General features: G+C 38.6%; 1 protein-coding gene across 4 annotated transcripts; it reads right to left on the bottom strand.

Moving 5' to 3' along the window:
* Positions 1-1,074: 1,074 nt before the first annotated feature.
* ING4 (inhibitor of growth family member 4) lies at positions 1,075-11,913 on the bottom strand. Of its 4 annotated transcripts, none has more exons than XM_070742090.1 (8): positions 11,787-11,913; positions 9,499-9,570; positions 9,187-9,353; positions 8,909-9,023; positions 5,152-5,260; positions 4,577-4,721; positions 3,067-3,128; positions 1,075-1,775 (listed from the first exon to the last, which is right to left on the bottom strand). In XM_070742090.1, exons 1-8 carry the CDS (start codon positions 11,821-11,823, stop codon positions 1,736-1,738), a joined length of 747 nt encoding a protein of 248 aa, XP_070598191.1. In that variant the 5' UTR covers positions 11,824-11,913; the 3' UTR covers positions 1,075-1,735. The 4 variants fall into 4 exon arrangements, with proteins under 4 accessions (XP_070598191.1, XP_070598190.1, XP_070598193.1 ...); XM_070742089.1 differs by having other exon boundaries at positions 4,577-4,724; positions 11,787-11,905; XM_070742092.1 differs by having other exon boundaries at positions 11,591-11,849.
* Between the last annotated feature and the right edge of the window lie 1,755 nt (positions 11,914-13,668).

Genomic DNA, 13,668 nt, shown 5'->3' with positions numbered 1-13,668 from the left:
TGAGACATCTGGATTGAAATGGGAGACTGCAAGTTCTAGTCCTGCTATAGGGTCAAATCCCACTTAGTGACCTTATGCCTACCACTCTCTTAGAAGTAAGGACAAGCTATTTCCAAAATCTTGACAAGAATTCTGCAGAGAGCTGTCCTAGGCAGTTGCCAGAAATCAAGACTGACTTCTCCCATCCCAAAAGGTATGCATTTAAATAGGAAATTGATTAAACAACATCAGTCCAGTGCAGTGATTAGTAGGGAATTTATGTATTGATGTAATGAACTCAATACTATGACTGCAAAGCAACATTAGATCTATTAATGTGCAAGGAAAGTGTTATATAAAACTATATAATCAGGTACAATTTCAGTCAGCATTTGGATCTGGGTCCAAATTCAAGATACCTTCAACACTTATTAAGTTCCTATAATAAAACTGTTTTCCTTTCTATCAATACCACTAACTGCTGAATGTGTTTTAATAGTCCACTTATCACCCAGTTGATACATTTTAGCTATCATTGATCGTACAATTGCTCCCATTTTCAGAAGCATTGATGGCTATAGAATTATTTTTAACCAGTGATAGAGACCCCATAATTTCTTTGATTTTAGTTTCATCTAGTACCTTGCTTCTCTTTTCGATACCCAATAAAAATATTCTCCCACAATCCCTTCAGAACTTTTTGTAATATAAATCCTGCTGTTTTACTTACTGCTTATATTGTATTTTTGGTAAAAGTTATATACTCACAATATTGAGTGTCTTAAATGATAAAATGTACATATCTGACTCATTGGTATGGAAGCAAAATATATAATTTATTCAGGCAGTTCTTTCAAGTATAAAAGTCATTTAGCACAAACTTATTAAAAATCCTACTTATTCACCCAGCTTACTTTATCCCTTCCACTAATTGCCCCTTCTTTTATTCTAGCACTTTTTCCATGTTGGGAGAAACAATTTAATACCCTTGAAATGCTTGAATGGCAAACTGATGTTTTGAAGCAGAAGAATTAGCAGCTGATAATTAGATCGATCACGCCACCGCTCATTCAAAAGTGAAAATAACTCACAACATGTATTGAATTGGTTTTATTTAATGCAGATTTTACAATATGGGGTTTCCCCCTAAAACAAGCACCACCAAGAAAAGACTGGAGCCTGGTTGGCTTCCATTACAAAATCCATGAAATATTTCGGATAGGGGAGAAAAAAAAATCTCACTTTTTAATATTTTTCCCAAGAAGAAAAATGGGTCTCCAGTTGCCTCTGTACGACTCCCTCCTTTTAAAAAATGGAATGTTATAGTAGTGGAGAAGGACGGGAGTATAAGAAGCCTGTCTTCTTAAATTGCATACTGCATGAAGGGTTGACCTGATGGCTCCTCCTCTGGAACACCGATTAGGAAGTCTGGAAGAAAAACTGCAGCTTCTTCAGATATTTCCCCCACCAAGAAATCTTTGTTCCTTTAAACTGATGCAGGTTTTAAAACCTCTGCAGGGAAAAGGGCTGTAGGACAACGGCTGACTTCATCTTCCTCTCAAAGACAAGCAGTGAGTGTTTCAGTACACACAGGAACCATCAAATGGATACAAGCCATTCACAAGTAGCTCTGCTCACCCAGAGTGGGGGGCCCTATCTAACGAAGCCCCAGGAACTGGGAGAAGAGTGCTGAACCCCAACTGCAGAGCTGGGTATTTCGGAAACAGTCTTTGGACCCTGGAAGATGATAACATATTTATTTTTTCTTCCTTTCCTGGGAACAGCGAGGACAGAACCTGTATCAAGGAGAGAGACAAAGCAATAATTGGAGGAACAACGCTATCCAAGGGGAAAAAGATACACAGAATTGATTTAAGGAGCTGATAATTCTGTAAGCAACCCCCCACCAATATCTTAAAGTATTATTTTTCTACGATCATTCTCAAATATTTTTTAACCAGTGAATGTATAGTCATACCACTAACCATATAACATTCAAATTGGGTAATTCTTTGTCAAGTGGACCAGATGTGCACTTGACTAATTTTTGCAGCCTTATTTTATTATTATTATTATTATTATTATTATTATTATTATTATTATTATTATTTATTACATTTGTATGCCGCCCCTCTCCGTAGACTCGGGGCGGCTCACAGCAGTAATAAAAACAGTGTACAATAACAAATCTAATACTGTATTTAAAAGAAACCATCACAAAAACAACATATATGCAAAAACCATGCTTTCTAATGAAATAAAAATGAAGATTGAAGGTGAGAAAACAGAGAGCTGTTTTTTTCCCATCACTCTGTTTTCTCACCTTCGATCACCTTCATTTTTATTTCATTAGAAAGAGTATGTATTTTCCTATCATATATGTTGTTTTTGTGATGTTTTTTTTTTCAAATAAGGCTTCAATTTCACCTTGTCCACTTGACAAAGAATGACCCAATTTTGAATAATACAGTTAGAAGTTTTGTCAACAAAGGAATTGGGTTCCAAATGCTCAATGGAGAAGATTCATTACAAATGAAATTGGATTGGCCTTGATACAGCAAATTGAATTTCTCCAATGATTTTAAGTTTTCCAAGAGATCTTTGTCACTTGCTGGAAGGTGCCAAAACAATTTTTTCTTCCTTTGCAGGGGAAGATCCTTAGGAGTCTGAGAAATCATTAGTAGGACTAGTAGAAGAAATTTGGGGATGAAGTGTGCATTCTAAAGCACTGACAATACTAATACATGGCCAAATGGAGAGATTATAATTAATATTTTAATTAAGTTTGAAAGCCAGTAGTTTTTAATGCAATGTTACTTCTGACTTCTTGGTTTATTTCCTTGTCATGGGAATGGAATACATAAACCTGATTAAGTTGAGATTTGATTAAATGTCACAACACTATTAAGCTCCTATAAATAGCAAACAGACTTTGATATAGGAATAAACATATGAATGAACAGGGGTAATTCTCCCTATTGTTGATGCTTTGAAAATATCCTCCTCTATCAGGGATCAAAATTTCATATCCCAACATTTCAGAAGTCCTATAAAGAAAACCACAGATTAGAGAGTATAATTACTCACCATTTCCCTCTTGGCTTTGTTGTCAAGCCGACACAAGCAAAATGGAACCATTCAATGGAGCACTAGTAAAGGATACAAATCACAGAGAGATGAATCAGTATTCTTCTGGCAACTGGTCACGATCTAATTCTATTTCCAATGGAATCAGGACATGGCTCTAATGCACAACCTCTTTCCTGATCACTTATGTAGTTTTGATACACTATTATAAGAGGATGGAACAAAGTGATCTGCATCTATTTAGACAGTGATAAAAAGTTATTTATTTAACTATTTAATTTTTATGGTCTTTCGAGACTGAAGGATGCCAATGCAATTTTTATCCTTTTATTATTTTTACAAATAACATAATGCGGTGGGCATATCCAACTCATCTTCTTTCTATCTCCCTCACAACAATCACCCTGTGAAATGAATTGGGCTGAGAGTGACTGGCCCAAAGTCATCCATTTGGCTTTCATGGCTCTGGACAGAACTGAACTCACCATCTCCCACTTTGTATGCTGGTCCTTAACTACTAGAACAAACTGTCTCTGTGTGAGGGCATGGGGCAGACTGCATAAATGCTTCAGGTTACTGCACTTTGGTAGAAAAATCCAGGGAACAAATGAATGACTAAGGGCCCAGGATAGCATCTAGTCCTTGGAGCACTTCCCTAAATGCTCACTGACCATAAGTGCTAAAAACCTCTATGAAGCTTCTTCCTAGAAGAAGCTTAATACTTTTCTAAGAAACACTAAATGTCTTCTGCAGTCTGGTCAATAAACCAATAAATCAGAAGTTCATTACAATCAAAGACCAGTACAATTAAAAATACTCAAGGAGTATCTTCTGCAACCCATAAAATAATCCAACACACAAAACTGTATGCTCTCCACTCTATTTGTGTCCTTTGCAATATTACCTATGGAATAGTTCTCTCCCTTAATCATCAAAACCATGCCCAGCATCCACTCTCCCTAGTCTAAAGGAAAGGTTTCTAAACTGTGAGCACACATATGCATAATTGTTTCACTAAGTGCCGCCTCCATCTTCCTTTATGAGAGGGGTGAGGTGGCGAAGTATTGATAGAAGAGCTATTGAAATATATACAGATATTTGGCTGTAGTGAAATACTTTTAATGGCTTTAGATAGAATAAATTCAAGTGTAAGAATTTCTTAAAATAATGCATTTGCCCAATACAGAACAGCAGGAGGGGGAAAGCAACATTTTGGAGGTGCAAAAAGCTCAGGCTTGGCAAGGAAATGGGACTCTCAAAGCAATAATCCTAACCCAAGAGTTTCCTTGGGGTTAATCTTTAAAAATGAATAAATCTGGAAAACAAATGCAAGACTAATTTAGCAATTTAAGAAGGTCATACACGCAAATACCGATTTGTTAAGACCCCAGCAAAAAGTTCCAAGTTGATTTCTATAAAAGAGTAATAAGGCCATTTATGTCCTTCCTTATGTCTTATTTGCTTAGCTCCCTTCATTTCCCCACCCTCTATTTGCAAGACCTTCTCTTACGTCAGGGTTGTCACAACCAATCATCTCCCCATAGGAGACCTGGTGGCAGAGGCAGTAGGTGGGCTCATTGGGGTCCACAGGCATATCCAACACATCAGAAGGGTGGACATTTCCAAAAGTCACTGAAGGCATCCCATAATCTGTGCTGCTTTAAATGGAAAAAGTTGAGTTAGCAAGAGGTTTGCTTTTTTTAACGTCCCTAAGAGAATTCCCTCCAATCTATATCCAATAATCACTTATTATTTATAAAGGATTGGTCTCGGGGTTAGCACCTGAGAGTACTAACGACCGATGAATGCAAAGAATATAAATCCTTCCATTCCCCACCAGTCAGAACTGAAGAAGTTTCTTGAAGGAGAAGTGAAAAGTTTTCAAATAAAAAACCAAGGAAGCCCAGTGGCCTTTTTGGAAAAAGCACCTTTGGGACACGGTTTACAACTTGCCTGGTAGGAAATTCTTATATTTAAGGAAAGCATAAGCAGAACAGCTGCACTGGAAATGGAGTCGACTGATCTAGGGAAGATCAAGCAACAACTACTAGTACACAAACTAGTGGCTTCTTCCCACCCACTCACGTGCGGACTAATTTCAACTTCTTCTGGGCTGTTTTTGGTGCTTCTTCATCAGAATTTTTCCCCTTGGAACGAGCACGAGCAGCTTTCTTTTCCTTTTGGGCACGGCCTTCTGCACAGATAATATAAATAGAAAAGTACAAGTAAAATATTTCTGTATAGACTGAAATGTTTCAGCTAATCCGCCAGTTAATTGCACAATACACAACTTCCAATATTCCACCTTTGCTTATGTTATACCTATGATGCAGTTCCATGTTGATTAAGTTCATTCCAAGAATTTGGATGAGGATTATGTAAAAAAAAAATTTAAAAAATCATGTCAGCTACTATATATTTTTGATATGCTTAAAGTATGGTATTCTAAATTTCTCTTTGTAGAAGTCATGCTGATCTTTTTATTCATAAAGTATGTTCTACTGCTCATTTGTTTCAAAATCTAGCATTAGTATTTTGAAATTATTTTCTGATTTGTCCGAGACAAATCTCCCACATTCCACTCTCTTAAGCTCTGAATCTTAAAACTGTTTACCAAGCTTCTAATAAGAAATTTACACTTACCATATTTTTCGGAATATAAGACGCACCTGTTTCCTCCAAAAAAGAGAGTCAAAAACTGGGTGTCTCTTATACTCTGAATGTATACCAGCCCCCACCCTTTGGAGATTTTCAACCCCCACATATCATATTTTTGCACGTTTCCAGCTGGCAGAGATCCTCACTTCCACTCACAGCTAGGAAAAGGTGGAGACTCGGTTGGTGAAGTGGACATTGCGCAGGAGGCATAAAGCAAGATGGCTTGCCACTCAGCCTGAGAGGAAAGCATTTTCAGATGGCAGGGCCATGATCCCCTCCTTGATTCTAAAAACAGAGCATCATATTTCAGGCGGGCAATTCTGGCCACTCTTTCCTCCTCAATTCCAAAAATGGGACATGCAACCAGAGCTGCCCGCCACCCGAAATGCGATGCTCATTTTTGGTGTCTGCATGCTCTGTTTTTTAAATCAGGGAGGGGATTGTGGCACTTCTACCTGAAGCCCAGAAGTTCAGCAACATCACCACCAAAATCAATAAATACAAATCTCCAAATCAAGGTCTCAAGAAACCCAATTTGAGGGATCAGGCAGGAGAATCATGAATTTCTGTGGCTCTTGTTTTCCCCACTACAACCACTCCAGTTAAATGCCCAGAATTGTTTTTTTATTGTTTCGCTCCCCAGAAATTAAGGTGCGTCTTATACTCTGAAAATACGGTATGTTAAAAATATTTTAATATGTATATTCCATCAAGATGCTGCAATTTTAATTTGTAAACTAGCCCAGGTTTATTGTTTAAGTTTACTTTATTGTCACTGCACCTCGTAGAATGAAATTAAACGCCATCTTCAGTGTACATCACACATAAGAAAACTATATATAAAAATAAAACAAGAACACACATCCTTCATATTGTACATAATTGAATTCAAAAACCCCGATACGGCATTAATATTATTAACTACCAGCTGCTGTCCAAGATCTTCAAAAATAAATGTAAAGCATATATTGATAATGCAGCATCTTTCTCAGTTAAGGTACACTTACAGGATGGAGGAATTAGGGAAAAAATAGAAATTGTACAACAAAACCTATGCAATTAATCTAAACAGTATAGTTTTGGATTGAGCAATTCATATATACAGTATTTATTTGTTACAGGAAAAATACTATACTATTTTGGGGACCTTACTTTGCTTACTGTGTTGATTTCACAAATTAAACATCTGGTGAAATATATTCATGTTTTCTTGACTTTTTAAACTGCCCAAGCAATTAGTCTTTTCCCTTAGACCCAGTATGGTGTAGTAGTTAAGGTGCTAGCCTAGAAACCAGGAGACCATGACAAAGATGGGCAGTTGAGAAATGTGAAAAATAAATAAATGGCAGAATATCAATTTAATAAAAATAGAGTTACTGTCCATATTCTTTACCTGCATGTTTCCACTGACAACTAAGAAATTATTTTATGGCTTTCAATTATACTACAATTATACACAAATATAATTTTGGGTATATAATAAACAGAAAAAGGCTTGATTATTATGTTAATCTAGTCTCTAAAACTGCAATTCAAAATTAATTCATTACTGGGTAATCCACAAATATTCCAAAATAATGTCTGTCCAACATAACACTTTTTCTAATACAAAGAACTAAGTAATAGATGCAACTTATTATTTAAGAAATCAAATAACTACAAATAAATTTCAATGAGTTTTTTCCTAATGCTTATGTGTATTAATTTCAAGTGGCTTTCAAAGTCAAATTTATTCCCATTGTCTCATTTCTGCAATAAGCTGACAACTCTTATAAGTCAAGATTAACTCCTTCTAATTGCCTTCTCCCTAGGATGTTTTCCAACAATCCAGTCTAAGGAACATTCCTGGAACTTTCAGTGGTTCCATATCAAAGTTGTAGTCAGGTCCAACTCTGTCTATTTATTGAGCCACATCTGTGTACTGCCTATTCTTGTAATTTGTTGCTTACAATATACAAAATTACAACATGCATAAAAATTCAATATAAAAGCAACTAATAAATAAAACAATAAGGAATTGTTTGTAACACTACCCTTAAAAAGATTTTCAAGCCTGAATGAGAACTATCTTAACCACTTTGCTCCAAGCCAGAAGGGGAGGGGCACATCTGACCTCCAGGGGCATGCTGTTCCAGAGGGAGGGGCTGCTCCTGAGAATGTGCTTCTCTGAATCCCTAATCTCTTTCGGGGTGGGCACCTGAAGCATTCGCTCCCTGCTAGACTGCGTAGAGTGGACAGATTCTACCTGAAAAAGACAGTCCCAACAGTAATGAGAGGCCAAGCCAAATACGGTTTTATAGGTAATCACCAACATCTTAAATTGGTTCAGAAGCAAAATCGAAACCAAACAATTCCTACAACATATGATTTATTCTGCTGAATCAACTAACATCAGTGAGGAAATGGGAGATCACATTATGTATGAGCTAAAGCTTCAGAGTCATGTAGGATAGTCTCCTATAAAGCGAATTGCTGTAATCTGACTGAGAGATGAATTACTGTCTTCTGCATCTCCTAATACAGGAAAGAGTGCCACCAGTTGATCTGCCAAAGCAAACTGGAGAGTCTCCTGATCATAGCTTTCAGCTACCATTCCAGTAGGAATTACTCATCTTCCAAGGTTAGGGCTGTTATCCTATTTCAAACTTATTTTCATAGTGATATTTAAATATTTTCTTTAAAAAAATGGTGCATATTTAAACCAACTGCATCATTTAAGGGTATAGCTATTAAATATCATGACTGGCACCAGGGAGACTCATTTTCAAGTCCATCCTCAGCCACAGAAACCCACTGAAAGTTAGCCCTTGGAAGCTGCTCCAGGCAAGAAATAGTTTGGAATATAATTGGCACTGCACTTTACTGCAAAGACTATAGGATCAGAATGTTAAAAACCTGCAGTGTTTTCTTTTTCTCCCTCTTGTACCAAAGAGAGGAATTTGGTAGCACCTTTTCTGAGTAACATATTTTATTAACAGAAGCAAGCTTTTGTGAGCTGCAGCTTACTTTATCAAGTGGAGTCAGGTTAAATTTCTAATATTCTCCTTGTACATCTTTTAAAGTACTTTCCCCCTAAACATTCAAATCCAATTGATAGGTACGCGACAGGCACTTGATTTCTCATAATTCCCCTTATTCTTCCCCGCCCCAACACCCCCCCCCCCCCCATCTCTGCAGAACTCACTCTTTTTGCCTTTGCTAGATGAGCTGTCATAATCACTCGATTCAATCTGTTTCTCTTTTAGGTCAGCTTCAAACCGGGCAAGATCCGTATCCAACCTTCGGATGTGCTTATCTACCTGAAAACATAATAGGAGTGTAACAATATTATTTGACATGAGAGTCAATTCATCAGCATGATGGAGATTATACAAATAGAAGAAAGAAGCTGGTTACACTAATAACTGAAAACGAATAAGTGAATGAAATTGTATAACACTATCTTCTTGCTATATCTCATACCATTTCATATGTTTGCATAGCCAATTGTACTTTGTCATCACCAAACTCCTTGCACTTCCCATAGGCCTCCTGAATTTGTTTGAGAAGACCCACTTTCTCTTCTGAAGACAGAGTCCGTGCATTGCTGATATATTCTGTAGCCAGTTTATCAATCTCCGATTTAAGATCTAGAAGAAGCAGAAAGTAGTTTGATAAAGACTACTTTACATAAATTCCACAGTAACAGAAATGGACATTTAAATTTTTTTTTTAAATGTCACACAATTACGCCAAATTAATTGCTGTCTTCTACTCATCCTATCTCTTAGTCACCTTCTGTTCGTTGGTCTAGATCTCGCATAAGCTGAAAGTTTCTCTGCAGTTCAAAAGGCAAATTCTCAATGCCTAAAAAGGAGGAACCCAAAAACAGGAAAGATGATCAAGCAAAGGGGAAAAATAATATTGTGCTATTTTCTTTAATACCTTAATACATGAAGACCCATACTAATGGGCGTTCATATGTCAAAAGAAAACTGTCAGATATTTAAATTCATATTCAAATATCAGCACAAGAAAACACATGAATCATTGTCTACATCTTAAATTATATGAGACACAAATTTCTCTCTAAACATACTGCACAAAGAGTTCCGGCCAATCCTAACTGTGACTAGTACGTATTTGCTTATATGTATATGAATACTGGCTCAATTAGGTTTTCTGCCATTCATCACAGAGGGATTAATCTGCTGAACCAAATATTTTAAAAAAATGTTTACAGCAATGTCTGTAAATATAGTACATTTGATTCACTGATGCAGGAATGTCTGTTTTATTTCCCTAAACTGTTTTGTAAATGGTCAGCATACTGTCTACATCTCTTAAAATTGTGCTTTCTTCTGACTATCCTTTAGATCAGTGATTTTCAACCTTTCTTGAGCCGCGGCACATTTTTTACCTTTACGAAACCCTGGGGCACATTGAGCAAGGGGGGGGGGGGAGGCGGGGGGAGGCTAAAAAAAGTTTGGACAAAAAAATTCTCTCTCTCTTCCTCCTTTCGCTCTATTTTCTCTCTCCCTCCTTCTTTCTCTCCCCTTCATCTTTCTTTCTTTCTCTCTCTCTCCATTCCTTTCTTTCTGTTCCTTTCCTCTATTTTTTGCTCTTTCTCCCCTCCCCTCCCCTCTATGTCTTTCTCTCTCTCTCCTTCCCCTCCCTCTCTTTCTCTCTCTTCCTTTCTTTCTCTCTCTTGCTCTATCTCTTTCTTTCTTTTTCTTGTTCTTTTTCTCTCTCTCTTGTTTTTTCTCTCTTGCTCGCTCGCTATTTCTCTCTCTTCCTTTCTTTCTCTCTCTGAGCTTCGCGGCACATTAGTGTGCCACGGCACACTGATTGAAAAACACTGCTTTAGATAATTCTACCTCTTTCCTTAAAGGTTTCTTTCTTTTTAAAAAAAATCCATCAAGGTACATGTATTTAAGGTACAACTATCACTGCTTGGATTCCATGGGCAGCTGCTAAATGTAAATGAATGAATCATTAAGGTGATCAATCCTCCTCCTTTAGGGATGACAATCCTTCTTTTGTAGGTTCTGTCCTTCCCTGGAAAAGTGTCCCTCCTGCCTGTCCTTTTCAATATTTAAAAACTAATCTGTTAATCTCTGTATTCAGAGATGCCACACCGAACTGTTATGCGTCATGTGATGGTACATTTCAGAAAACGTGATTATGAAACGCATGCTCAGGGCATAGGAGACCTTCACGTGTCTCGCACTTGTCTCCCCACCATAGCCTCTATATTTTACTTCGTGTTTACTTCTAATGGAAATATGAAATTATTTCTTTCTCAGTGAATATTATACTTGGGTAAGTAACAATTCACCTTTTATTAATTCATTAATTCAATTTTATACAACCCTGTTTTCCACATGAAGTGGTAAAATAACTCAAATATAGATTTAGTAAAGTTTTATCGCTTTTGTTATTAAAGTTTTAGTTTTAATTATTAATTTTATTTATTCGTAATGGCATAAATGTTTCATACTTTTCTTAAATTTTTTCACCCTCCTTTTCATTGTAAAAAAATTGGTCACCTTATGAATCATAAATCTGCACTGAGTTGCTTTTGAAATGAAAGAACGATGCAACTTCCTCCCTCAGAACTGGATTACACTACAATATATCTTACAAGATGACCCCAAACTGAATAAAGGATTGAATAACTGCTTGCAAATCTTCCAATCTTCTCCTGGGAAGCTCCATTTCGGCATCTAAGGTGGGTCGGAGACAATTACCAATTATCAACCCTGCTGCCTTCTTCACACCTTTCCCAGGAATAACCCACCCCCCGACCACCCGCCCTTTTCCCTCAGAACCGCGAGAGGCGGGAAGACGCTCCTCAGGGGGGTGTCCCAGAACATGCCTCACCCACCGGGCAACCAGGGGGAGCCGAAGCGCCCTCCTGAAACAGGTTCTCCCCTCCGCTGCTGAACCTATGAACGGGCCGAACATGCAAAGAAGCGTCCCCCTTGAACTCACGCGCCCACCCAGCGACACGGAACCGGGACGTCTGCCGGCCTTTCGCGACCCTCGCCCCCCGGCCGAATCCCCACGCCCCGCCCCCTTACTGTCGAGGTAGTGCTCCAGGTACATCCCAGCCGCCATTTTGGGTGCCAGCCAACCGCCCGGGCGCTTCTCTTGGCCCCGCCCAACTCCACCATTATTTCCGCCCTGAGTTAAATGCGACTTCCGCTCTGCGGCAGTCCTCGCTTCCGCCTGCGTCCCGGGTGGTGGCTTGCAGGTTGCCCTGCCATTTTTAGTGATGGCAGAAAGGGGAAAGAGGTAGTCCTGGCTGTCTTTCCTCTCACTTTAAAAAAAAAAAAAAAAAAACCCTACAGCAAATACATGGCCTTTTTTTTTAAACCTTAAATATTTTTTTTTAAAAAAACGCTAAAACAAGTATATTTTCAGACAGAGTGCTCTGAATAATAAAAGTTGGAAGGACCTTGATCATCTAGTCCAGAAATAAGCAAAGTTGGCTCTTCTATGACATGTGGACTTCAACTCCCCAGAATTCCTGAAACCCACAAGTCATAAAAGAGACAACTTTACCTACCCCTGATCTATCTAGTCCAACCCCCTGCTCAAGCAGGAGATCCCATACCACTCCAGAGAAATGGCTGCCACTTTCTTCTCAAAGGCCTCCAATGATGGAGTGCCCATGACTTCTGAAGACAACTGGTTCCATTGGTTAATTGTTCTCTGTTAAGATTGTTCTCAATTCTAGGTTGCTTCTCTCCACGATTAGTTTCCATCCATAGTTTCTTGGCCTGCTTTCAGAGGCTTTAGAGAATAGGTTGAGACCCTCTTTATGGCAACCCCTTGGATATTGAAACACTACTATCCTGTCATCCCTAGTCCTTCTTCTCACTAGACATACCCAATTCCTGCAACTGTTTTTCATAGGTTTTAGCCTCCAGCCCAGTATTGGGTTCCTACATGGACGGAGGGAGGGGGGGGGGCGGTGCACCAGTAGCGGAAATTGATTTATGCGTACAGGTCCAGGTGACCAGCGTGCATATATGCACTTTGGAGTGAGATTTGGCTTCTGCACATGCACAGGAAGCAAAATCTTGTGAGAGGACAAGCGTGCGAATGATTTATTCATTTATTTATTCAATTTTTTAATGCCGCCCTTCTTTTTAGACTCAGGGCGGCTTACAACATGTTAGCAGTAGCACTTTTTAATAGAGCCGGCATATTGCCCCCACAATCTGGGTCCTAATTTTACCCACCTTGGAAGGATGGAGGGCTGAGTCAACCTTGAGCTGGTGATGAGATTTTATCTGCTGACCTACAGATCTACAGTCAGCTTTAGTGGCCTGTAGTACTGAATTCTATCTGCTGCGCCACCCTGGCTCTGCGATTTTTCACCAAAATTTCACGCGCCCGCACATCTTCTCACAAAATTTGCTTCTTGTGCATGTGCAAAGCCAATTCTTGCTCCGACGGTCACCAGGAGCTGCGTGCACATCAACACCTGTACTGGTGGTAAGCTGTTACCCCCGCCTGCTCCAGCCCCCTAATAATCTGTTGCTCTTCACAGCACTCTTTCCAGAGTCTCAACATCCTTTTTATAATACAGTGGTACCTCGAGATACGAGTTTAATTCGTTCCGGACCTGGGCTCTTAAGTCGAGCAGCTCTTATCTCGAACGACTTTTCCCCATAGGAATTAATGTAAATAATTTTAATTGGTTCCAGCCCTCAAAAAACTCACAAAGTTAGTCTAAATTATGCAGAAAGACATGTTTTTAATGAAGAAATGTACATGTACATATAAATGAATAATGAAGTTTCTTTCACTTAACTTGTAAACTTTCTTAAACTTTTAAATTTACATATGTTCAACTTCTCTGCCACCCAATCCTGTAGGACAGAGGTCCCCAACCCTTTTTGCACCAGGGACCGGCTTTAAGCGATCAAGAGAGGAATGGGTGAATGAATGGAC

This window comes from Erythrolamprus reginae, chromosome 2 (genome assembly GCF_031021105.1).
Source record: "Erythrolamprus reginae isolate rEryReg1 chromosome 2, rEryReg1.hap1, whole genome shotgun sequence".
NCBI lineage: Eukaryota > Metazoa > Chordata > Lepidosauria > Squamata > Dipsadidae > Erythrolamprus > Erythrolamprus reginae.
The sequence above is the reverse complement of the archived record's forward strand: the minus strand, read 5'-3'. Positions and strand labels throughout refer to the sequence as shown.

What these genes read in the sequence shown, in the direction of transcription:
- ING4 (XM_070742089.1), bottom strand. Translation starts at nt 11,823, where the DNA reads ATGGCGGCTGGGATGTACCTGGAGCACTACCTCGACA. An exon ending in TCTAGACCAACGAACAGAAG is followed by an intron (nt 9,354 to 9,498) that starts GTGACTAAGAGA and finishes TGCTTCTTCTAG; the next exon opens with ATCTTAAATCGGAGATTGAT. An exon ending in ATCTAGCAAAGGCAAAAAGA is followed by an intron (nt 5,261 to 8,908) that starts GTGAGTTCTGCA and finishes TTATCTGTGCAG; the next exon opens with AAGGCCGTGCCCAAAAGGAA.